This window comes from Astatotilapia calliptera, chromosome 4, assembly GCF_964374335.1.
Source record: "Astatotilapia calliptera chromosome 4, fAstCal68.1, whole genome shotgun sequence".
NCBI classification, from domain to species: Eukaryota; Metazoa; Chordata; class Actinopteri; order Cichliformes; family Cichlidae; genus Astatotilapia; species Astatotilapia calliptera.
This window is the reverse complement of record NC_137425.1, coordinates 28296278-28322816: the sequence shown is the minus strand read 5'-3', so window position 1 is coordinate 28322816 and position 26539 is coordinate 28296278. Positions and strand designations below refer to the sequence as shown.

The 26539-nt window shown below is 40.0% G+C and overlaps 1 protein-coding gene across 3 annotated transcripts in view; it reads right to left on the bottom strand.

Moving 5' to 3' along the window:
* plppr2a (phospholipid phosphatase related 2a) overlaps window positions 1-26539 on the bottom strand; it is a 69343-nt gene that overhangs the window by 4569 nt on the left and 38235 nt on the right. For 2 of the 3 annotated variants that reach the window (XM_026165871.2, XM_026165870.2), the window contains exons 3-6: window positions 9450-9570; window positions 7495-7745; window positions 2799-2975; window positions 298-441 (exon numbers count right to left, since the gene is read on the bottom strand). In XM_026165871.2, coding sequence (XP_026021656.1) covers window positions 298-441; window positions 2799-2975; window positions 7495-7745; window positions 9450-9570 — 693 coding nt within the window. The remainder of the gene's footprint in view (window positions 1-297; window positions 442-2798; window positions 2976-7494; window positions 7746-9449; window positions 9571-26539) is intronic. The other variant, XM_026165869.2, reaches the window with a different exon arrangement.

The window sequence follows — 26539 nt, the reverse complement described above, 5'->3', positions numbered from 1 at the left end:
AGAATTTGTTCCATCCTCTGACTGAAACATAACCGTGGCTCATTTCACACCACTAGAACAAATCTCACATGCGTTCTTATCAGGGTACAACAAGCCTCGCGTGCGCAGAGATTTAAAGGATTCACTTGGGTGTTTTGCTAGGACTGGGCGTGCGGGTGGGCTTGGAGCATGCATGTTTGAATTTGTTCTTTTTTGAGGAACAAAAGGAAGGTCACGGATTCAGTTAAGAGACAAGGGGTGTGTATCTCAGCCCTTCTGTGAGCACAGTTGTGCCTCACACCCACCCCCGCCCCTTACCTGAGGGCCACTTAACTTTTCGAGTGGACTCTCCACGGAGGGCAGTGTCACCATCGGCATGCCCAGCATTGACTCGGGACGTTGGGGTCGCGGTGGAGGAAGACCGGGCTGCAGCTGTTGGAAGTTGTTAATCACACAAGTCACCTGATGATAGAAACCAACATAAAGAGTTAACTGGGACCAGAATGAGACACATGAGAGAAATTGACCATTTGTCAAATTCAACACCTAATCAGATTGTTCAGTAACAGCTTAGTGGATTTTCCTGTGTGGCAAAATGGTTTACAAGGGCTTTGGGGGAAAAAAGGACCGAATTATCAAAGAGCATGAATGTTAAAGTTATTTTGGGCTTTGGATAAAAACTTTGAACTGTTCTTTTTCCAGTGTACATCTTTAATGGACAAGTTTAAATATTGTTCTCCAATCCACACGGGGTCAAAAGTACTCAAACATACTCAGATATCGACATACATTCACTTAAATCTTCTAATATGTGGTACGAAAGGTTCTTGTCTTTTAACTTGACATGGTCACGGCATATTAACCTCTCATTAGTGATCATGATTGACTACAACTGGTTCTACAACTTTTCAACTCAACATAAAAAGAATTTGACAGTACTCTCTGGATTACTCGATACTCAGAATGGGAAAGTCCACGTGAAAATCTAAGAATGAGAATTACAGATTTACACAAGTTGGGAAGGTCTCAACAACTGCACCATCAGTTCAAACATTTCTATGTAAATGCAAGTTATTTGGATTTTTCCCCACCAGAAAACCCAACTGTCACCCTCAGCTGAGAAGAAATATGTTAGGATATTCAGGAACAACCAAGGAACCACCAAGGTTCCAAGGCATGACCTGGAAACTGCTGGAACACCAGTGTCACTGTCCAAAGTGATGTGGGTTTTTTCACAGCCATGGACTAAGACAGTGCTAACCAAGAAAGAAGGCCCTGCTCCAAAGGTGGCACTGTCAAGCTCAACTGAGACATGCTGCTGCCCACATGGCAAAACCTAACACTCCTGAAGAAAGGTTTTATGTTCAGCTAAAGTAAACAGCAGTGGCGTTTGCAGGGTTACTTAAGTTGGACTACCTGGTATATAATGTTGTGTTACCTGATTGCTAGCGACACAGCTATGTTAGCATAACATTAGCACAGTGAAGCTGGAGGATGAACGCCAACTTTCTTTCCACTCGATAAAAGTTAATGTGAGGGATTCTGGTGATTAGGGACAAATGCAATCGCATAGCAGGATGCTTTCGACCAAAACAGGCGCAGCTTGATGACATCATCAACATGCGCTATCGCGATAGAGCTATATAGTCAAAATCTCTATTGTTGGCCAAATTTATATCGTTTCTATCGTATATCGTTTATATCGTCCACCCCTACTAAGAACACTCCACCAAGCCTCAGGCATGGTTGAGGTAGCATCATAATCTGGGGTTGTTTTGCTGCTGGTTGTATTGCATTACATTAGATTAGAAAAAATCCAAAATAAAGTCAAACATTTGCACCCAATTCTTGCTTTTTAAAGTCATTAAAGAGTATCCTAGAAAAAGAATATATCAAAGAAATAATTAGGAGTCCAAAGTTACCATGGCATTCATGCTCATGATGAGTGGGTGTAAACTGCAAAACATTATCAGGCACCGCTAACTACTGTTAGGTCTGCAACTTTCAGTTACATGATTTTTCATAATTTGGGGTCTCTATGCCACTATAATAGGTTTGAAATGAAACACTCTGTGTACAATTGAAATTGAGACTCTCAACTTTGATTCAATGAATTATACAAAACATTTTGTTACCTGTTTAAATGTTACAGTTATTTTAAGGAGTAACCTAGAAATTCACTTAAAACAATTTTATAGTCAGATTAAGGTTATTTTTCAGTATTTCTTTATCAGTTAGGCAAAGAAAATGTCTTGAGTAATTTATTATTGTGGTACTTGCATTGGGAAACTGTTATAGTGGACCAAAGCAATTGGTCAAAACAAAACCAGATACTATAGCGGGAAAGTTAGAACCAACCAAAGCATGACTCATGCCATGAAAATGTAAAGCTCGCCAGGTATAGTAACAGTAACAAAAAGGGGTGTGGTTTAAAAAAATGGTTGCTTGACTTCTGCTACTGTGGTGCAGCATATTAAAATTGCATGTAAACCTATTTCCGAATGTCATTTAATCTGTTGAGATATTAATGTGGTCTTTAATCATCGGATTGATATGTAGCCCATTAATGACCGTTTTTGTCTTTTTTCATAATTAAAAGCACCTAACAGGACATTTTTCTAAGACACATTGTTTTAGATTATGAAGAAAGATAATAAATTACCATATGAGACGTTACACAGCTGTTTTCACAGTGCTCTCAGGGGCAAGTAAGCTCGTCTTTACATGCAAAGATGGAGCGCTTAAAAAACTGAGAACATGTCTTTCTTTTTTAATCTATTTGTCTGCCTGTCTCTCTGCTCCTTCTATTCTCTCCTCACCAAAAACACAGCGATGGCTCCCCCAGTGAAGAATCCCGCCAGGACATCAGCCCAGTGGTTGCGGTACTCAGCCACTCTGACCACACCGACTAGCATGGCGAGACAAAGCAGCGTGAGGCTGATAGTGGGCTTGGTGAGCCGCGTGCCTTTGGTTTTGAACACCAGTGTCACGTACATCTGCAAAGAAGCATAAGGGAGGGAGCGCACAGTAGGGCTCAACAAACACAGAAAGCCACAAAGAGCATGCAAGTGCATAAGATACATCACTATTTTAAACCAGGTAATAAGACGTACAAGAGATTTTCTTCCTGTAATTGGCTGGTTAAAGTGGACCTATGTAGCTTGTCCTTACTTTCTCTCATTATATATTCAGCTACACTAGTGGATGGTCATATTAAACACAGCATTTACCTAATCATAAGGGGAACTAATCATAAGAAAGTTAGCTTAAAAGGAAATGGAGCATAAAGCAGGTGAACTGAGGAACTGCACTAAGTGGCATAGCATAGGATAAGTTACAAGAATAAAAATACTGAGATAAAAGTGAGCATATTATGCCACCTTTAAAGTTAAAGTACCTGTTAACTGTTTCGACAAAGGGAGGAAATATATAATCTGAAATTTTGTTCAGGCTAAACACAAATCAAATTTTTGAGGTGGCAGAAATCAGCATAAGTATCCACTTGATTACATCAAATAACAGCCAGTGTTATTTCTTGTTCAGCGTGGTAATGATTGTTTACAAATGACAAATACAAACTGGTAGAAACAAACTAATCAGTGTTGAAATAATTGGTAGGTGGTGCCTTTTTAACTGAAGGCAGCATTTCTGCAAATGTGTTTGTTAAGGTCTGTTTACTTGCATACATCCTTGTTTTGCTTAAATGTGAGTGGTAAAAGGTAAAAAGGTTAAATTTATATTAGTGCTGTCAGCGTTAATCTTGTTAAAATGACCTTAACTCCATAACTGCATTAAAGTGGCAAATCTCCATTAGCGAGTTATCGCGGATAGCCTGGTGCGTGGGGCTGCAAGGCCGTGGTTAGCTCTTTAACGTGTTAGTGCCGTGCAGCCACGTGTGAGTGAGAGAGAGAGATAGATAGATAGATAGATAGATAGATAGATAGATAGATAGATAGATAGATAGATAGATAGTAGGGGTGCAACGATATTCGTATCGATATTGAACCGTTCGATACAGTGCTTTCGGTTCGGTACGCATATGTATCGAACAATACAACATTTGTAATTTATTTTATCAACTTTCCTTCTGACGATGCTGTCTGTGTTGAGCGCTCAGTGAATCTGCGTTCGACTACTCCGCCTAGGCTGCACTGTCGAGCGCAGATCCACTGAGCGCTCAACACAGACAGCATAGTCAGAAGGAAGAGCGCAGGGCAAGCTAGCAAGACAGAAGTTAAGCTCTCCTTGCAACATGGACCTCCCCCAACCTCAATCAGATCTGGCGTTTGGAATTATTTTGGTTTTCATGTGACGTATGACCCTGAAGGTAAGCGAGTCATGGACTAAAGTAAAACAGTATGTTGGATGTGCCATGCAATGCTCAATTACATGGGTGGGAACTAGTGTGTTAGCGCAGTAAGCTCGTTAACGTGTTGGCCGTCTAGCCCCATGCACGGGGCGATCGGCGGTAGCTCGTTAACGGAGATTTGCCGTGTTGTGGCGTTAAGGTCATTTCAACGAGATTAACCTGAAAGCACTAGTGAGAACACAACGAATATGACTGCACATTTACGCCGACATCATCCTAGTGCAAAGACAAAAACAACAAGCATGCTACTAACTTTAGCCGAGTCATTTAGACAGCTGTTAGCACATGATTCTCCTTATGCTGCTGAGAATATAGCCCAGAAGAAGCGGATAGTATAGCTTTTATTTTGGAAAGAGACATTTCTCTGTAATAAACTCTCTTTTCCAAAGATGAGTGATTCCTCAATCAGATACAGGGCTCGCAATATCGCTAGCCCGACGTCCTGGGGCTAGCGATTTTTCCAGTCGGGCTACCAAAATCTATCTCTGCCCTGCCCGTCGGGCTATTGTAGGAAGGAAAAATATATGTCAATGCTTTTGCATTCTTTCAGAAATTTAGCTGGGTAATTATATCATTGGCATCGGTGAGCCACTGTCAATATGTGACATATTGAAATCGTGTTTGAATTTGCGCTTGTTTTTTGCTTTCACTTTGCAATCGCGCGAACTGTGTATAGAGAGCGACAGCACTGATCTGTGAGTGATGATAATTTGTGCACCAATTCCTCTGGCATCGTCTTATTAATCGTTAGCTTACTATGCAAACATGACAAGTGAAATCTCCCGCAGCTTACACATGTGAGAGGTTGATCGCGCAGAGAATCGCTGAGCTTATGTGAGTGAGCGTGTAAAAGCATTTCAGTTCTGCTGAGCCAAATAAGACAGGTCAGGGTGAAGAAGTGACAGCCAAAGAAAAGCTTACCACAAAACGGAGAAGTTATGACAAATCAGACTATAAGGCAAAAAGAAAGTGCAGCTTTATGGTTTCATGGACAAAATAATTTCTGTGGCTGCAATATGACGAGCTAAATAACCAGGGCTGCACATAAGTGGTCCGCAGGTGCGCATTCGCTGTCAAAAGAAAAAACACGCACAAGGGTTAGGGTTAAATTTAAAAACTGTACTTTTGAGTTAAAATATATATTTATAATTTTAATAAATGACAAATTAAAAAGGAATGAACATTTTTTTTGTATCGAAAAAATATCGAACCGTGACACCAAAGTATCGAACCGAACCGAACCGTGAATTTTGTGTATCGTTGCACCCCTAATAGATAGATAGATAGATAGATAGATAGATGAGCACTCGACTTTGACCGAGTCAAAGTCCAGACCTCAACCCAAGTGAAAACTTGTAGCAGGACTATAACAGAGTGGTGCATAAATGAGTGCCCACAAACCTCAAAGAACTTAAGCAAAGTCCTAAAGAAGAAAAGAAAACACTTATTTCAAGTAGAGATGGCACGATACCACTTTTTTATGTCCGATACCGATACCGATATCATAAATTTGGATATCTGCCGATACCGATATGAATCCGATATAGTGTTTTTTAATCAACAAAACTGTTTTTTTTAATATCTTGCTGCATTTTGTATAAGTTCATACTCAAGTTTAAAACAACAACTACACTAAAGCTATTCTGTTATACCTGTATGCAAAAAAAAAATATTTCATAGTTCAGCAATACTGATCAATCTAATAAACTTAAACCTACACCATCCTCCCTATTCTGGTATTTTAAAGAGTACTTAGCGTAAATATTAAGCAACCTAACTAATAGGGTTCCAACTCCCAGCAACAACAAAAATAAAAAAATAAAAAATAGGGAACCACCCCTCACACTCCACCTCATGATGCTTAATCGACGTAATCAACTTTAATTTGATGCAGTGTGAAAAAAAATGCACAGAAATCAATTATTTTTCAAGAAATATTAAATAGATTCAACATCTTTCTTCAACAAAAGTGCAGACTGCACAGATGGTACCTTTCCAAAGGAAAAAGTACTATAGCTTACTAGGGTATATATATTAGACTTAATAGTCACTATATACTATATACAGTAATTGACTTCTATTCATTTTACATCAAATTAAAACTTTGGGTGTCAGATAATTATTTATTAAAAGCTAGACATTTTAAATGAGAATAAGAAAGAAAAGTATGTCTTTGTGCCCCCTTTTCCCTGTTAATGCCCTATCGGCCCCCCTGGCTAAACTTTGCTAGATCCGCCCCTGCACAGTTACCAGCCGTCAGCTATGTAGAAAAAGATCCTCGAGTAGAAAGTAATATTAAATAAATTCTAACAACAGCTTATCAAGCTTAAACGTGCTGCTGTTGTTCAGCCACTGGTTTCCTCTTTCTGGTGCAAAGTGGGCCAAAAACAAACCAGAGAGACGGACTCACTCGCGACAGAAAAGCAGATCAGCTGATCATTAAGCAGTTTCATGATTGAAGTAGCAGCAAGAAGAGGCAGTCGCTTGTTAAGCTTAACGCAGGAATGCTTTACATACATTCAGAGATGGACTTACACACTTGCTTTACTTCTCTCGGGGATAACTTTGTCGGAGATGACATGCCGGGTTGCTAGCGAAGCTCCAAATGCTATCCAGACCACCGACAGGTCCCGCATGCCACAGCCGCTCTATCACGTGATGCATACTGCTCCGACGTGCTAACGTTCTGAGGTGAGTTACGGCGTGTTGCAAGTTTTGTGAGGTGCTTTCATGATATTTAATGGATCGGATTACATTTTTTATTTTTCTCCGATATCCGATCCAGTAATTTAGGTCAGTATCGGACCGATACCGATACGTAATATCGGATCGGTCCATCTCTAATTTCAAGTTATGGATGCTAAAAGCAATTCAACAAGCCATTTTATTGCCGTTTTCCACAGGACCCTATGTAACTTTCCTTTTCAAATGACTGCATTCTTTAATATGTGATGGTCTTCTTTGATTTCATCCTAATCTGAGATCTAGTGGCAATGGTGTTCACTAAAAACAGAAAGTTTGGCATGGGCCTGAAATAACACAGTAAAGACAGCAGGTGGGCTTCAATTGCTAGAACACATCTGAAACTCCCGTTAAGTCTTAAATCTTTACAGTAGCAATATCACCTCCAGTTTTGTCCAACCTACCACTGTGTACACTGCTGAGTAGACGCTGAGTGCTGCATCCTTAGATGGGAAGGATTTACGTGCAGACATAACAATCAGTGGGTTGCCTGTGCAGGCCCGTCGCTCTGTGATGTACTGCATCGTGGACTGGCAGCCTAATGCTGTGTAGTTTGGTCGGCAGGCAGACAGGAAGTGAGGCGTCTGGTTTCCTGTCACTACCTGGCCGGCATTGGCGAAAATGGTCGTGGTGAATAGACCAAAGGCATAAACACCTGGACAGGACAAGAGTGTAGAGAAGGGGGAATTGTGGAAAAGTTAATAAGCAAGCATATATTTTATTTTTATTAAAAGAAAATATAGATTTTGAAAGAGACACACGTCACCAGGTGATAAAAGTAGTAAATGCTTCTACTTCAAAGAGCCCCAACACATTATTATGTGTGAAATTGCAACAGAATCCTCCTCCTCAGCTGATTCAGCTCAAGATGCAGATTGGTAGGCTTCTTAATATTCATGGGAGCCTTACTGCCAGGATCCTGAGCAATCTACCTCAAACATTATGCCACATTTGATCATCCAATTAACAGCTTCATGTGCCAGCTGTGGCTGACAAACAGCAGGTCAGGTTTTTCCAGTTCAGCAATTTCTTTCATAATGTTAAATGGTACTTTTTATTCTCTTTTATTTTTCATCATTCAATTACACACTTATGAAGCACTTATTTATAGACTGAGGATGCCTGTAAGTGAGAGCCCCAATGTTAAAAAAAACAAATAAACAGATTAAAGCCTGCCATCGAGCAGTGCTGGGTCCAACACATCCCAAAGTAATGTGTTACTGCACTAAATTCAGTAATTATATTACGGTTACATTAAAGTCATTACTTGTGTTACAAGTTATCTGCACGCTGAGTGGATACCCTATATATGAACGAGCCCATTACCATTTACCATCAAACAAATAGCTAGCCAAGAACCCAAAGTGACGTTAAATCTTATTGCATGCTGACCCCAGCCCAGCAGCCAGAGTTTAGTCTTGCCCAGGTAACGAAAGCAGTGATGAGCAGTCAGTCTTGCAGCATTGTAGCATTAATTTCTACCTGTTCATGTTTCTATAGTAGAACATGAACAAGTAGAACTGTGGAAATCACTTTAAACTCTCTTTAGGTTGTTTTTCAATGCTGAGTAATTAAGTAACAAAGTAGATTAAAGTTCATCCAGAATGTTCTCACAGTGCTTCACTTGTTCCACATTGTGTCATGTAAAGCCTTGTTCCATTATATTATACAGCAATTACAGTCTCAAGTCTTTTGGAATGTGATGCTACAAGCATGGCATACCTGTTTTTAGGGCAGTTTCTTCTTTGCAGAACTACCGAAAAAAATAGAAAAAATACACCCAGTGGCTGTGTGCTTAGGGTAGTTGTCCTGTTGGAAAATGAACCTTCACCCCAGTCCTGAAGCCAAGAGTGCTCTGGAGCTGTATATCATCATGGACGTCTCTGAACATTGCTGCACTCCATGTTCATCTTTCCCTCAACCCTGACTAGTTCTCAGTTCCTGCTGCTTAAAAACATCCCCACCCCCATCTTGCCACCACCATGCCCAGTGCTTGGTGCCTTTGTTACTAATGGTCACACGCCGCAAAATGTGGACCAAGTGAAGTGCTGTGAATATTTTGCACTTTTAAGAAAAGTAATACATTACTTTGTTGAAAATGACTAAGCATTGCCCAGTACCTCAAAGTCTATGTGATGTTTAAACAAGTCAGTGTCAGAATACAACAGGTAAAGAGAATTCATTACAAGTGTTTGTTACAACTCCAGCTACCTGCACACTGCACCGAGCTTCCATCCTTTTGGAGGAATCGTGACCTGACACTGTCCACAGTTTATATATGAAAATGGTTAGAAAGATTTAGATGTGTCACTTCAAAAGCCTGAAAAAGGGACTGTGGAAGACACTACAGCATGCTCACCCAAGAAGCGTATTATGCGTCTCAGTAAGGGGTTGAAGTAGCAGCAGTCTGCAGTCACAATGGTCTTCTCCTGGGTTCCCTCTGCCTTGGTGAAGAAGGCGCACAGCTCTCCAACAAGAATCTGGAAACACACAAAAAACATAGTAGCCATGGTTCCATCCATCCATCCATCCTCTACTTTTCATTGTGGTCCAGATCACAGCGGCGGCAGTCTAAGCAGAGATAACCACATGGGAGCCAAAAGCAACCTCCTCGGTTGCCTTTGTCACAGGAGGGATCCTAGACATAAAACCACCTCAGCTGTCTTCATTCAATATAGACTAGCAGCTCTAGCCCCTTCAGAATAACTTGCATGCTACCTAGAAGGCTAAGCCCGTCAGAAGAAGCTAATTTCTGCTGCTTTTATACAGTGTTATTCTTTTAGGGGTAATTCAGATATATACATATAAAGGAGAGGACTGGAACATAGATTGACCAGGCCATCTACAGACACATCTTCACATTATGTTTTGGTAAATCTTCAAAAATTGTTTTGTATAATATCACTATAATTTTTAAAAAAAATACACTCCAAATACCATTTCTAGGTGCACCAATAGTACTGGGGGTTGTGTGTGCATAGACCAAGTTTAAGCATGCCATTTGTGCATGACTCCATTGTGATCCCTGTAGTTAGTGAGTCAAAGTTACTACCTGGTTTTATTTTATTTTTTCTTTATTTTTTGTGTTCCTCTTGTTCTTCCGGTGTGGTTTTGTGGTATGATGTGCCATGTTGTCCTGATAGGGGATGCAGCCACCATTAGAAGGTGCTGACAGCAATGGTAAATAATATCCACAAGCATACAAGGCACCAAGGTTTCAGAACATTACATTGCAACACAATAATCAATTAGGTTCACTTAACCTCTCAGTGGTTTTAATGGCATGGCAGGAATGGAGTGGCAGGAATAGAAGCGATCATATTATATGTTACAATTGAACAACTCATAAACTCCATAGACTGTTCACTGCAGAATGACAATGAGCTCAGGATTTGTTTATCTTCAGCTATAAACATGACATAGCTCTACAAAGGATTTAGCCATGACAGTATTGCGGCTCCAAACATTACTTATGATCTCAGAACCCACTGTGCGAAAATAGCTAATTACACACTTTAGTTATCATCTCTTTAATTAAGTGTGAGCTCTCTGGCTGTAGTGCCATAGAGCTGTAACCTCAGTACAGTGCTGCACATTCTGTGAGCGAAAAATAGCAGTCATCGTTGCTGGGTGCTCACAGTTTTATTGCTGTTTTTGTGATGAGCATCAGGCTTGGAGCAGAGAGTCTGGTCAGATGACTTTGTTCAATTCGCTCCCAGCGAGTCTGAACAGTGGTGGCTTTCCAGACTGATGATCCCTTAATGGGCTGCAACTGTGAGGCTCATCTGTATGAGAGCCTACTCCACTCAAAGACTATAGCACACACTGCAACAGAGCCCTGAGTAACCACCTATGGCAGATATATCCTTCATCATCCTGACAATATGCATGCAGACTGTGACAGAAGTGGGACCGACATTGACACTGATTGTGTTCCACAGATTCATGAGCCTTGCTCTTACTCTTTCCATGCTTAATATAATTCACCATTTACATTCACAGTGGCAATATCTGAAGCACTTCTGTAAAAGGAAACGGAGCAGGAGAAAATGAAAGAAAGAAAGATGAGAGATGCAGAAAATGATCGCGTTTCAGTCAGGTTTGATAAATTTCCATGAGGGACCAGCCAAGCTGAAAGAGTTAAAAGCATGCAGGGAGCCAGCCAGTGCAGCAGTGCTGTGAAGTGCATGCCCAGCCAAGTGATTTCTTTCATTAGAGGCACACGGCCCCACTGGGTTTCCCATGGCAACCATCTAAACACTAATATAAGCATGAAATCAAAGCTACGGGGGGATTAATCAGAAGCTTCAAATCAGAGATGTTATGGGTAGTATGAGACTCTGGACAAGCATTTAGGGGGCAATTAAAAGGCAGGATAGCGTCTATTTCCACAGGGACAGCTTGTCTGCAGAGCATTTAAGCCTGGGTACGCCACAAAATATGAGATAATAGCGCTTTTTAACACTTTACCTGGGGCATAGATGTGGAGGAGTGGGTGGCAGGCATTTTAGAAGCATTTAACAGCACTATAACCCCAAAAAGCCTTTATTTTTAAAGCTTTACAAAACCCCACACTCAACATTCCCAACTCCTCACTGCTTCTAGCACTGTCCATCCTGCCCCTATTGTCCAGCTGACATAATCCTCCCAAGAGAACCTCTTAGTTGACAAAATTGATATGCTTGCAGAGATTTACCTCCTATCGGTCTCACAGTGTGCCTCGAGTAACAGGCTTTACAGACCGTGCCTAAATCAAGTAAAATTTTAAATTAGAAAATTAAAAGGTTTATAAAGTATGTCCACTTGGAAATTACATTCAATTAGTTAAATTATTACATTAGTTAATCTTCAACCTAATTGATTTAAAGCAAGAAAAAAAGTGAGTTTACTTTTCCATGGGATTGTTCTGCAAACGTCTAAATAGATTCTGTGTTAAAGCATTAAAGCATCTGTTTTCAAGTCTTACTTACTTTGTATGTTGTTATATTGCTTCAAGTTGAGCCCATTATTGGAATAGCATGTGCCTTTTACAGTAAAGTTAAACAGTAAAGTGTAACACAAACAGTGCGTGTGAATTGTCTGGTGTTGCTCTGGAAAGTCACCCATGACAGAGATTAACAGGATTTAACAGCTCTACATTTTTATAAAGTACAAAGTAGCACAACAATAACACCCACCTGTGCTGATCAAGCATGACGGTCTTTATCACAGAATAGGCATGATATGGTAATATTATTAATGTGCAATTACACATGTGTATACTGTGAGGGAGTCTCATGATTTTCTGTTCAGTTACTCTGTCGTGACTTACAGACTTACTTATTTATAAACCAACCAATCTGAACAAGACAGTGTTTACTGAGTGGGTGTAAGTGAAAATATTAGGTTTACATGAATACACCTTGTTAGTGAAAACACGCACCAGGCCGGGAGTTTTGAACAGATAAACCCTTAATAAGACAAAAATTTAAAATATAATAATGTTAATTTATGGATTTAACGTTACATTTAGATCCCCTGGTGTTTCGATGAGATGGTTTAAGTTGCTTTTAGACTCAAAAATAACCTGTAAATGTCTTTGTCTAGTATTAATAAAGCGGGAAACAGCCATCAGCAGTGGGGGGAAAAAAGTACCCAACTACACCAATAAACTGTGACTAACGTTAAAACTCATCTGTACCTTTCAACATTTATACCCTAAATGTTGATAAAATCTTATAACACTGACTTTAAGTAATCTGATTAGATGTAAATTTTCAGTGTAATTTTGTTACATAAGTACACTGTAAAACTTTAACTGACTCTGGCCAAATGAAATTTACTTGACTGGTATACAATCGGTTTATACAAAATATGTTTTTCTTAATGATTAATGATTTTTGATTAATGACTTTTAATCAAAATTGTTGTCTCATGTTATATGAGAGCCAAGAATAAATTTTTTTGTGTAGAGTGTGTGAAATGTTTTATGCTGCCTCACTTTGCAAAACAAATCCCTGCTCTCAGAAGCAGCAGGAGCAAAAGAGAAGATGAGTTTATGAGTGAAGAAAGAAGAGGGGGCGCTGTGCTGAAGGTAGAAAGTTAATGGGGTTAGGGTTAGTAATGCAGGAATACATTATTCATGCATTGATGGCATCCGTGTGAATCATGAAGCGCATTATTTCAACCAACATTTTTAAATCATCTCTCTCGGCTGCGGCAGAATGCACTCTGGCTCCCTGCCTCTGTCCCGACTGCTCCTTCAAGGACTCACGGTTAAATGTGATGAGGCTGTCACTGCAGTTTAGAGACAACAGGATAATAATTCCTTGAAATTAAGCTGCTCATCAAGCGTGCGCGATGACAAAGCGGAGGTAGTGTGAAGCATTCGGAAACCAAGGACGTGCGACTTTGTTGCTTCAGCGAACTGCAAAATCAGTACGTAAAGGTGAGTGACAGGCAGTTGCATTGGTCACATGATGCAAAACTAGAGATGAGTCGAGGAATGAAACATTAATACAGACATGAGATGTGATTAACAATCGGCATCATGACTACACAGCCCATTTTTGTCCTCACAAGGAGGCTGGAGGATTTGGGTGTGTGTGTGTGTGTGTGTGTGTTTGTGTAAGTAATCAAATCTCAATTTGTGGGTATTAGTAAAATGCAAGTGTGTATTCAGACTGGCCCTTTTTATGAACGTGTGTCTATTATGAGGCAATAAGCGGGGACGTTTTACTCTGAGCCACGAGATGAATGAAGAGGATTGTGGAGATGACAGACAAGCGGTGGGAGTTGGAGAATAAAGAGAGCAACAAGAAAGCAGGGAGGATTAGAGCAACATTATTAAAGAAGAGGAGAGCGGAAAGAAATAACATTTTAGATAAATACATTTCACACCCATGTGCGTTATTTTATATCTAGCTTTGTAATTAGCAATTTCACACTGAACATGTTCATTCAGAAGGAGGAAAAGAAGTCAGGATACACAATCCAGCAGTTTCCTTCAAAGCCGTGTTAAACAAAACCAGCTTCATCTTTTTTTTTCCCTTTTAGTGTATGAAAGAGTGAATTTCAGAGAGCATATATGAGAACAACAGCCAGACATTTTAGCATCTTCTAGAATAATGACATGAAGCTGTGAGGGCCAAATCAGGCATCTAGGAAACAGCCAGGACCTGCTGCTTAGCAGCAAGATACAGATTACTTCCATTAGGATTCCTCTCTGCAGACAGCTGACTTTGGTGTGTTAGTGATCAAATAAGGTGGCAAAAACAGAAAACTCAAACCAAAGGGACAGATGAAAATAAGACTCATGTTAGGCTCTGAGTATTCACATAAAATGTATCAGTATTTATTAAGTCGTCATTGCTAGAATCTGTTTAATAGTAAAATGATCAAAGACACATTTCTAGTCTACATTGTTAACCCTTTAAACCCTGAACTGTTAAATAAGTGCCAGAAAAGTCACATTTCTTGAAAATGGAGTGTTTATAAAATCTTATGACAAATAAAAAGGTATTACTCCACATATATGAGTTTAAATTTGTATTATATTGGCTAAATCTGCCAATTATTATAGGTTTATATTTATTTATTGGCAGCTTATTGCTTAAAAATGTATTGTGCAATTTATTTAGGTGTTTCTGGGGCAAAAAAAAAATCAAAAATCAAACTGATAGTGTAGAAGCACTCATTTATCAAATATGATCGACTAGGTGTTAAGGGCTTAGGTTAATTTCACCTGCTGGTGAACACATTTGACCCATTGTAGTGTTTTTTCATTTGTCTGAACAACATGATACACTTGGTCTTAAGTCCAGTAAGGTCATTCTTTTGTGATGTGATGCAATATGAAAGAAGTTCGCACTGCATGGGTGTTTTGCACTTTGTTAGTTAGTGATTAATTTTCACTTGGTGTTTTTTTGTGTTTGTTTTTTTCTTCACTTACTGGTTTAGTTTAGCACCAAAGGTACTTGGTTAGGTTCGGGTACTTAAAACTAGTCGGTGGGTGCAGGAAAAGGTTGGCGTGTGGGCTAAAATATTCTCCTTCACAACAATAACTCTGCAGAGTGAAAAATGACTCTATCCAGTATGTTGAAATGTGACACCAAGGGGTTCTTCTGACAAGCTGGAAGTGACAGACCCATCTCACTACAGCCATAACCCACTGTGTCACATGCCAATGTCAAAGGACCTCTTGCATAAATGTGACACACCAAAGTCTTTGAAATAGCGGTATTTGAAGTCCCAGGAATGCGCTGCTGATTTGTCCCATGTTTCTACAGCCTGTGAAACAAGGCGACAAGAGCACACACAGAGACATATGAAAGGCTCACTTTTTGTAGTCCACATTCATTAAACTGTAGTTTCACCGCAGTAGATCTACAACAGCATTTGCTATCAGGTTATTAAATACTGCAGTGCAAGTGTAGCTGGATACTCTGAGCTCTGTGTTTGTCTTTTCCTAAGTGCCTGTGTTCACTCTGTGAACTTTTCTACTGAATTTGAGAGGCAGTGATTAGAAAAAGACACGATACACGAATATAGTCCAGAATTAATCCACCCTTGCAGGACTATCATTAAGTGCAATATAAACCAACACTGTTTTTGATCCATATGAAAAGCTGGATTAGGGCCAAGCTCCTTTGTTTTTAACATTTTCTTTCTTTTGCTTTTCTTTTTTGTTTCTGTATGAGAGGGATGGGTGGGGTGGGGAGTGTTCTGGGTATTTCTTAAAATTGGCCATGGTGCAATATAGCTGGAGGGTATTGTGCAATATTTGAGTGTATTTGAGCTAAAGCTTAGTCATTTGGGAGTAAAATCCATGTACAGATTTTAGTGACCCTCTTTGGTTAAAGCATAATTCTGGGTGTAGAGCTATTAGTTATTCCCCATGAACAATTGATTACAGTTTGCATTTCTGCCACTTTCTGGTGCGTGGAAATCTTAAAATACACTAGCTGCCTTTAATTTCTTCTTCAGGATTTTGCTATTCTCAAATGATTGAGTCAGCACTTAGTTTTAAGCACCCTCTCAGGATCACAACCGTGATGTTATATATAGTTCTTTTTTGTCCTGGCTTATTTTTATCTAGTGGAAATTACTGTAAATGAATGTGAATTTTAAGAAAGTTTCTGATTTCTTTTTTGCTGGACATGCATCTCCATATGTGTTTTTTATTGAAAATAAGTACTGTATAGCTTTCAACAATATAAAGATGAGAGAAGTTAGGATAAAGCCCCCAGAAAGTTCAACTTAGAAAAGCAAGAAAAATATCCTCTGTCAATATTATTCAAAGATTGTATGTAATGTGTATGTACAATTTTGTTGCTGCAGATGTTTAAATTGTCATGTTTAAATGACTGAAATGTTTTAAGGTGGACCATAAAATAAAAACAGAACAAAAACCTCAGGCTTTATTTAAACCTTAAGTCCAGAACAAACAAAGCATAAAGGTGTAAAACTCTAAAAAGCAAACATCCAAAATACACAGACAAGAAGCATGAGGAAAGGGAACACATGGGAGGAAAAAGTGAAGCACAAAATTCAAAGAGAAAGGCAGGGCTATTTATACACACCAACTAGAGTAGTTGGGGATAGGAAACAGGAGCCAATCAGACACAGAGGAAGTGAAACCCTAAACAAGACCAAGCAAAACAGGAAACAACCCCAAAGTGCACTCACTGGTCATTTCATTAGTTACACCTCATTAGTTTTAGGTTGGACCCCTTTTGCCTTCAGAGCTGTCTTAATTCTTCAAAGCAAAGATTCAACATATCGACACAGACACGGTGCATACTGACATGACAGTGTCATTCGACTACACATCCATAATAAGAATCTCCAGTTCCAGCACATCCCAAAAATGCCTATTGGACTGAGATCTGGTGACTGAGGACAGTGAAGTGATCGTCATGTTCAAGTTATCTAAAAATTCAAAACACAACACAACCCCATGGCCTTAACAGTTATCCTTAATGTACCAGTAGTTCTGTGTATCTCTATGTCTCAAGACACAATCACTCACATATTGTATAGCTGAAAACCTTTGTTGGGAGATATTCAGTTCATGTCTGTGGCTTAATTTAATGAAGGCATGCTGCAATTCTTGCATTGCATGGACCAACTGCAGATCCACATTGATGAAACGCAGCTCTGCAGCCATGAGACTTAATGCTTCTGACAAGATTGGGAAAGTCATTCATGTGTAAAGTAATGCGATGCAGTGTATAGATGAGATCTGGGCTAATGGATGTTAAAGACACGGCACCTGTCTGAGCAGATCAAGATCATTACCTTTCCTTACATGTGGATCTCACCAGGACTTTGACTGTGAGGGGTGGGTACTAACACGAGACTCCTGGTCTCTGTAAATACAGACTGGACGAGTCTATAGATCAGAGACTTCATAAACACTGATAAGATATGATGAAGAATAACAACTGAGAAAAGAACATGATCTCATTTATGGATGAATAGACATACAAGGCCAAGGGGCACTTTACACAAATGCTAAGGCTTCTACAAAAATGGAGCCTATCAAGCATACACGTCAACACACATCATACAACCTAATAAACAGAGTGATGCCCTTCTTCTACTAGGAAAAATTCAACATCACAGCCACTGTTATCCTGCTTGGTATCCGTCCAGAAAGTCAAACCCTGCCTGCTTGCATCAAAGCGATCCTTCTTCCTTCTTACATAAGCACAATCGCTTCATCATTGCGTAGCAGCATCACTAATCCCCTTCTTTCCCTTTAATCTCTTCTTTCCTCTTCCTTTACCTTAGTTTTTTTAAACTGAAAGAAAAAAGTAGGTTATACATTTCTTACTTTTCCCTTCTCTATTTTTATCTTGTTCAATTTCACACCCCACTTTTCTCTGCTCGGTAACATCCCTTAAAATATGTATCAGTGGGACCTATGGCTGCTTTATATCTCATTGTTATCTATCATTCTGTTTCTTTCACACTTCACATCTTTGCTGGGACATTGTTTATTTACAATGAGCCACCTGGATGCACATCCGATGACAGAACTTGGATTTGAGTAACAGAAATTTCATGGAAAATATTCCCCATATGTAGCAAAATGGGAACAGATGTCAGCCTGTAGATGTGTAGGCCTACTACACATGTGAGCAGTGTTGGGCAAGTTACTTTAAAAAAGTAATTAATTATAGTTACTAGTTATCCATCCATCCATCTTTATCCGCTTTATCCGAGGCCGGGTCGCGGGGGCAGCAGCCTAAGCAAAGAGGCCCAGACCTCCCTCTCCCCAGCCACCTCCTCCAGCTCATCCGGGGGAACACCAAGGCGTTCCCAGGCCAGCCGAGAGATATAATTTCTCCAGTGTGTCCTGGGTCTGCCCCGGGGCCTCCTCCCGGTGGGACATGCCTGGAACACCTCACCCAGGAGGCGCCCAGGGGGCATCCTTGTCAGATGCCCGAACCACCTCAGCTGGCTCCTTTCGATGTGGAGCAGCAGCTGCTCTACTCTGAGCCCCTCCCGGATGGCCGAACTTCTCACCCTATCTCTAAGGGAGAGGCCAGCCACCCTTCGGAGGAAGCTCATTTCTGCCGCTTGTATCCGCGATCTCGTTCTTTCGGTCACTACCCACAGCTCGTGGCCATAGGTGAGGGTAGGGACGTAGATCGACCGGTAAATTGAGAGCTTCGCTTTAACCCTCAGCTCCCTCTTCAACAAGACGGACCGGTGCAGCGTCCGCATTACTGCAGCTGCAACCCCAATCCGTCTGTCGATCTCCGGCTCCCTTCTCCCATCACTCGCGAACAAGACCCCGAGATACTTGAACTCCTCCACTTGGGGCAGGAACTCATCCCCGACCCGGAGTGGGCATTCCACCCTTTTCCGGCTGAGAACCATGGCCTCAGATTTGGAGGTGCTGATCCTCATTCCCGCTGCTTCACCTCGGCTGCGAACCGTTCCAGTGCAAGCTGGAGGCCCTAGGGTGAGAAGTTCGGCCATCAAGGAGGGGCTCAGAGTAGAGCAGCTGCTGCTCCAAGTTACTAGTTACTTCTTCAAAAAAGTAACTGAGTTAGTAACTGAGTTACAATATTCTAAAAATAATTAATTACTTGAAAAGTAATTATTGCGTTACTTTAAAAGAATGTTTAACCCTCTGGGGCCCAGGGTATAATTGGCCATTTTTGACTACGTTTGATGTTTCCTCTATATTTCACCTTTAAAAACTATTTACTTTGCTTCGTTTGGTATCATCCTTTTCAGCACAACCTCACGTGTCTGAATTTACAGTTATGTTTTCATTTTGACATACTGTAGTAACACAACTGATCTAAAATCAGACAAAAAAAATATAAAATCTGAGTAGAAAAAGTTATATTTTTTACTGTAACAACCACAAACATGTTTATTGAATCATATTTCATAACTTTAGATGCAAATATAAATTGTCAATTTTAAAATCCTATGCACAAGTTTTGCGGACAACAAAGTTATTTGCAGCCATTTACCTTTTACCCTTAAAAAAAAACATTTCAAACTATTTACAGAACAATCAGCTGTTCGGCATTAAATAAGATGCCACACAAATTATTTGTGCCACTCCCAAAAAATAATTTCTGTCCACTATAAAGGAGAAAATCACAGCCTGATACCTGCAGGTCTGACAGCAGCAGGTGTCTCGCTCATCCTGTTTTTTACCTGAAGACAGCAGTCACCTCATTGTTCTGACACACGACACAAAACTACCCACTAACTACACACTAACTACACAAAACAACACTCCAAGCACGCTAAACATCACAAATCTCTCACATCTCAAAACTCGCTCTCTCTCTCTTTCTGCTGTTTCTCTCTCTCTCTCTCTCTCTCTCTCTCTCACACACTCCTAAAACTTCCCCCTCTTCCTAAACAACCAAATGTCACATTGCCATATCAATTTTGATTGGTCGACATGTTACATTTTTCCATCAACACGAACAGGCTGTTTTTTGTTTTGTTTTTTTATTTTTTGCTCATAAGCAGAGAGTGCTCGCTGTGCTGTCCTTCGACAGTAAACGTGACGAAACTATTGAGGAAAAAAAACACATATATATTGTTTATCATGACTCTGGTTTTACGTGGCCTATCAACACAATTTAAAAACTGGTATATATCACCTTGTTGCTTTGTCATCTTGAAGTGGTCATGTGATTGGCTTACCACGACTTTATTCTTCCTCAGTCAAACGGCAGCGCTCATTTGATTGTTTTCCCCCTTAGCTCCAGGTGTTGTGCCAAAAAGTGCTTGTCTACCAGAAAGTGATTGCAGTCCGCGGGAGCGCGCGCAGCTGCTTAAAGCTGTAGTGCCCAGATTACTGACAGCTACTGATATAAGATGCGGTAAGCTGAAGACAGCTTCAACCGTCTGTTTGTTGAAAAATAGTAACGGACCGCATTTTCTTGTTAGTAACAGTAACAGCGTTGTAACGATAGAAAAAGTAATTAGTTAGATTACTCAATACTGAAAAAAGTAATGCCGTTAGTAGCGCCGTTACTTGTAACGCTGTTATTCCCATCACTGCACGTGAGCATGGACACTTATATATATATACATGGGTCAAAGATGCCTTTCCCACATTTTATTTAAATAAATAATCATTAAAATCATTATTAAAGTGAATAAAATTATATAACCTGAGCCTGTTTCTTCCTGTTAAAAAGGAGTTTTTCCTTCCCACTTTTGCCTGCATGCTCATAGGGAGTCATATGATCGTTGGGGTTTCTTTTTAATATTTTAGACTCTTTACCTTCCAATATAAAATGCCTTGAGGTGACTATTGATGTAATTTGCTAGATAAATAAAACTGAATTGAATCAAATTGAATATATTACTTACAGTAATGCTTTTATACTGTAAACAAATAAGCTAATAAGCTTTGCAGGTGGATTCTATTATCTTTAGATACAGTGATTAGCTGTTTTTGATGCTAGCTTAAGCTAACTGGTGGTTTCAGCTTCATATGAGCGGTACAGAATAACAATGGTATCAGTGTGAGAAAGTGTTTGTGGCTGGTCGTGCAATCAGATACACAAGCTTCCTTTTTCAAATAAGTATACAGTAGTACTCTCCAAGCATGACATCCCGGTGCATTTCAGACCCAGCAACACGCTCAGACAAAAACTGGTTCGCCCGAAAGACAAAACTCCAAAACACAAACTTAACAATGTGGTGTATGCTGTACAGTGCAGCGAGGAATGCCCAGACCTCTACATTGGAGAGACCAAACAGCCACTTCACAAGCGCATGGCACAACATAGAAGAGCCACCTCCACAGGACAAGACTCAGCAGTCCATCTGCATCTTAAGGATAAAGGACACTCTTTCGAGGATGCCAATGTTCACATTTTGGACAGAGAGGACAGATGATTTGAAAGAGGAGTGAAAGAAGCCATCTATGTCCACTGTGAGCGACCATCTTTGAACAGAGGCGGTGGTTTACGACACCAACTCTCTGCCATCTATAATCCAGTTTTGAGATCCCTCCCCAGACGCCTTAACGCTCACTCACATCCTGGGCCATCTGACCTCAGGAATTCGCATGATAAGGTGGGGCCAGGTTTCACAATGAGCTCACCCGAAACTCTGGCTGATTGGGACCCACACCCATTTTCACAACTTGGCTCAGGCGATTAGAGGATCATCAGGGGTCCTTTTGTCCCTCTGTGGGGGGTTACTCCCACTAGGTTTATATTTGACCTTAGAACTGAAGAAGCTTCTCGGATGAGAGGTGAAACGTCTTCAAGCAACTTAAAGAAGTCCAGACGCTTTTCTTTGCAAGCTCCTTTGACTACGATGACCTGGATGACTGAGAACCTTCACAGATATACCTGGTACAGTATATACTGAACAGAAGCATGCAGCTCAGAAATCATCATGTCATGTAAAATCAGCATGCAACAAATTTCAGTTTGCTGCGATGGCGCGCAGTATTTACAATTTTAGGGTGAAAAAACATTTATTGGAAACCAATATTTTCTTTAAAAGTAAATATTTAATAGTAATATAATAATTTGAGAACCTTCAAACCCTTTTCCCCATTTTTAGATAAGATAGTGACGATGGAAAACAGGACAACTTTGAGACACATTTCCTTACAGAACGTATGCCTCTGCTTGCTGCCTTTAGCCAGAATCATTTTTCACAGAGAACTTGTGTGAGTATTAATCCACACTACTGCATTTTTCCTTAGAAACATATAAGTATTACAAGCATCACTAAAACAGTTTATAACTTCTTAAATGGAGACATTTGGAAATACTGTCAACCCAGTTTCAGGTTTTAGACTTTTGGAAATGAATGAGAATCTATGCTTGTTTCATTAGTTAAGCAATTTATGTCATAATATTATAATTCATAGAGTTAACTATTGGTAGGAATACAAACTTAAAACAAATACCAAGAAAAATCTTCAAGGCTATTTTTGATATAAAAATATGTAAAAAAAAAAAAAAATTACATGCAAAGATTATAACAACACAGACAATAATATAGAGAGTTATTTTTAATTTGTCTGATGTAGTGCTGCACTACTGATGATTTGAAACCATTACTTCATTAAACATAGAGATGGTAAGGTCGGCTACCACGGTTTCCATGTAGTTGCCAACTAGTAGACTTTACTCAGCTTCAGTCTGGGACTTTCAGAGAAACATTTATTTACAAATAATTATTTCATACTGTTAAATGAACACTATCATTATTTCAAATGGGCAGGACTGAAAATGTTAGCTACCAAGCTCCTACATTGACATTATTGTTTTATTATTACCCATAGCTGCTACCTTAACAATAGCTTAGCAGATGGCTAATGTTGATGGCTATTGGATAAACATATTTTCATCTGCTCCATTATTTCCCGAGGCGTCGCCACATCATTTGGATCTACTGATGTCTGATTTGGCACAGTTTTTTACGCTGGATGCTCTTCCTGATGAGCCCATTTATCCAGGGTTGGGAAGGGCACTAGAACCAGTACACTAGCTTGAGGCTGGATTTATATGTGTCAAATAATGGCTAATAGATAATATGTGCACTTGCCAGGTTAACATTTATGGTAACCGTTTAGTACTAAAGCGTTGTTGAAACTGGAGTTTTACTGAAATACCTGATAAAATATTTTTTAATGTTTTCAATCTCAATTACCGTTAATGTGTTCAGCTGCTAGTGAGTGGAGGGGTCAACCCTAACCCTATGTCCTGACTAAAGTTTAGTGTCAACCACAGGAGGTTAAAACAGAACTGTTAATATCGATACCGTTTCTAATTAGCATCTAATTGTTTTTGGGGTTTTTTTACAACGCTATACCGTTTGTAATTTCTTCCTTCTTTCACTGTCCTGAGTGTTGGATAGAGGACCTACACTTCAGGCTGAATATTAAACAAAAGGTGAGGCTTTATTGTGGTGGATCAAAGTTCCACTTTAAATACAAAAAAGTCCAACTAAAACCATGTAAAAAATATGAAGGCACAGACAGGAGCAAACCAGACTGAAAAAAGGAAAGACTGTAAATACATTTTGTAGTAATTGGTCAAGAAGAAAGAACACAGTGAAAACAAACAGGAGATCAGGGGAAGACAGAGACAGACAACAAAACAACAGGATATGAAAGAAAACCAGTCTTCAAAGTAAAACAGGAAGCAAAACACAAATACTAAACAGAGATAAAAACACATTTCAGATGACAAATAAAAGAAAACAGAACAAGAAATAACACTGAAACAAGACAGAGGGGGAAACAGCGAAGGTTCTTGAAACACCCTGATTTTATTTGAAGCCGTTGCAATTCCTTGTATTCGTTATTTTCTGCAAACAAATAGATCTCTGCTCTCTGTCTACACCGCCATAGTCAGTGCGCACATGACAGAAAATATTTCTTAAACTGTCCAAAAGTGTACATCTGGAGAGTTTTTTAAAAATGCTGTTTTAAAAAGAAGCATTATTACTGTGATTAAGCGTGAGTGTGAGTTAGATGCTAAAAAGAAAACCTAAGCCTTGGACCAATGTACCCATGTAGAGATGTAAGAATAGACAGTAGCGAACCAGTATGCACCCCTGTTGTGAATGCAGATTGGGCACCAGCATTTGTCAGAGACCTCTGAGGTGTTGACTGAAGCATGGCAGTCCACCAGCCAAGCAGGACCCCTGAGGTGTCTCTGCTTTCGCCTGAGTAAAAATGGATCAAAGCTAAGAAGCAGAAATGACAACCACTGTTCAGTCTAATCTCATTTCACAGGAATGGGTGACTTTAGCTGAAAGCACTAGGAAGGCATGAACTTTATCTTTCTCGCCCTGTTCACTGCATAGGCAATCAGGTTGATGCAATAACCGCCCAGGGCCATAAAGGAAAACGGTAAAGTACAAACTGCAGACTTATGAAGACACAGAGAAACTGGTGGAGAAAAGAGAAGGTGATGGACGGAACGAGGAGATGTGAGTTGATGATTAAAATGGTATGTTGATGCAATCCCCTCCTATCTTAAGGTGATAATCACCATGAGGAGTCAGATGAGAGCTGTGACTGCATGCCAGGCAGAATGGGAACTGTGCAGACTGTGGTAAATTAGCCTTCTGTATGGATTCCAGCATCACAGATAGATAGAAAAGATAGAGAGTCTTTAATGTGTACGGAAGAAAACAGCACAAACAGCTTCTTTCCATGAATAGAATCCTTATCAGTTTCTTTTTCTTAAAGTTGCTTTTTTTTACGTGTATTTTCCCTTCTGGTAGCAGCCTCAATATCAGATGTCTCTCCCTGCATTAACATCACCTCTTCTATTATTATTTGAACATTTTATCTCCTTGCTCTTGTCATCACAAGCTAAGGAACAGAAGTTGAGGGGGCAGAAACCTTCGCCCGTGTGACATATCTCATGGCAGCCAGTGTCACAGAAATCGATGCCACTCCTCTGCCGCATGGAGCCCACCCTGCCATCTGTCTCATTAACCTGGCTTAGCAGCATACAAAACCAGACCGTGTGCTCGTGGGCCCGTGTATGAAAACATAAAGGAGAGATGCTAAAGAAGAAAAACAGCAGGGAAGACTAAAAAGCAAAAGCTTAAGGTAGAGTGAAAGTCTGGAAAATGGGCACTCATCCTGTGGGCACAATTTAAAATGAAGGTGAACTGTTTTGTGGGGTCGTCAACATGAGGTCGTAGTTTGTGTCAGTGATGCACAGTGAGGTTTAATGGAGGAGGAAGAAGCAGGCAAGACATCTCTAAGAGAGGTTAGGTAAATCATTCAGCTTCACCTGTTCGGACCTCAAAGCTCCATCCCTGTTAGTACTGCTTTGAAACCTGTGAAATACCTAGCACTTTTGGGGAGGCTGTGGCTCAGCAGGTAGGTAGGGACATCGTCTCCCAGAAAGTTGCTGGTTCGCTTTTCAGCTCTTGCAGTCTGGATGTTAAAGTATCCTTGGGCAAGATACTGAACTCCAAGATGTATCCACTGAACTGTGTGTTAGACAGAGTGCTTAGGTATGGGAAAAAAGTATGTGTGTGTAATTAGGTAGGCTTGTAATAAAAGTGCTTTGAATGCTCATTTAAGAGTAGAAAAGTGCTATACAATCAATATATTTATAGAGTACTTTAACTAAATTGAAAACATCGGTTTATTATCGATGCACCAAGGTTAAGTTAATGTTACCGTCAGACTTGATTGAACTTTAGCACTTTACCTTTAACATAGCTAAGATTACCACTGTCTTCAACATAATTTTCTAGGATTGTTTGCCACTGGGGGAAGATGGGTATTTGGGCATTCTGACAGGAAGACTTCAGGAAGTTAGGGAGGAAGCATAAAGTTAAACTAAACCAGGAGGAAGCTGTTATGGCTGAAAAGCTAAAACAGGACTTTCAGTCAGTAGATAGTGGTTTGAATCCAAGAAGAGAGTCCATGTTAATAAATTATTTTTAGCATAAGTTGATTTTTTTCTTTCTTTCAATTTTCTGCTGGACCTTGGGACAGTGGGACAGGCCAGCCTCCACTTTTTGACTTTGCAGTGAAAGACATCTCTATAATGCTTGTATTATTATTATTATTAGAAACCTATTTTTGAAATAGTAATTTTTCCAGTGGAATTCAATTCAATTCAATTCAATTCAATTCAATTCAATTCAATTTTATTTATATAGCGCCAAATCACAACAAAAGTCGCCTCAAGGTGCTTCATAGATACAGAGAAAAACCCAACAATCATATGACCCCCTATGAGCAAGCACTTTGGCGACAGTGGGAAGGAAAAACTCCCTTTTAACAGGAAGAAACCTCCGGCAGAACCAGGCTCAGGGAGGGGCGGGGCCATCTGCTGCGACCGGTTGGGGTGAGAGAAGGAAACAGGATAAAGACGTGATGTGGAGGAGAGACAGAGATTAATAACAGATATGATTCAATGCAGAGAGGTCTGTTAACACATAGTGAGTGAGAAAGGTGACTGGAAAGGAAAA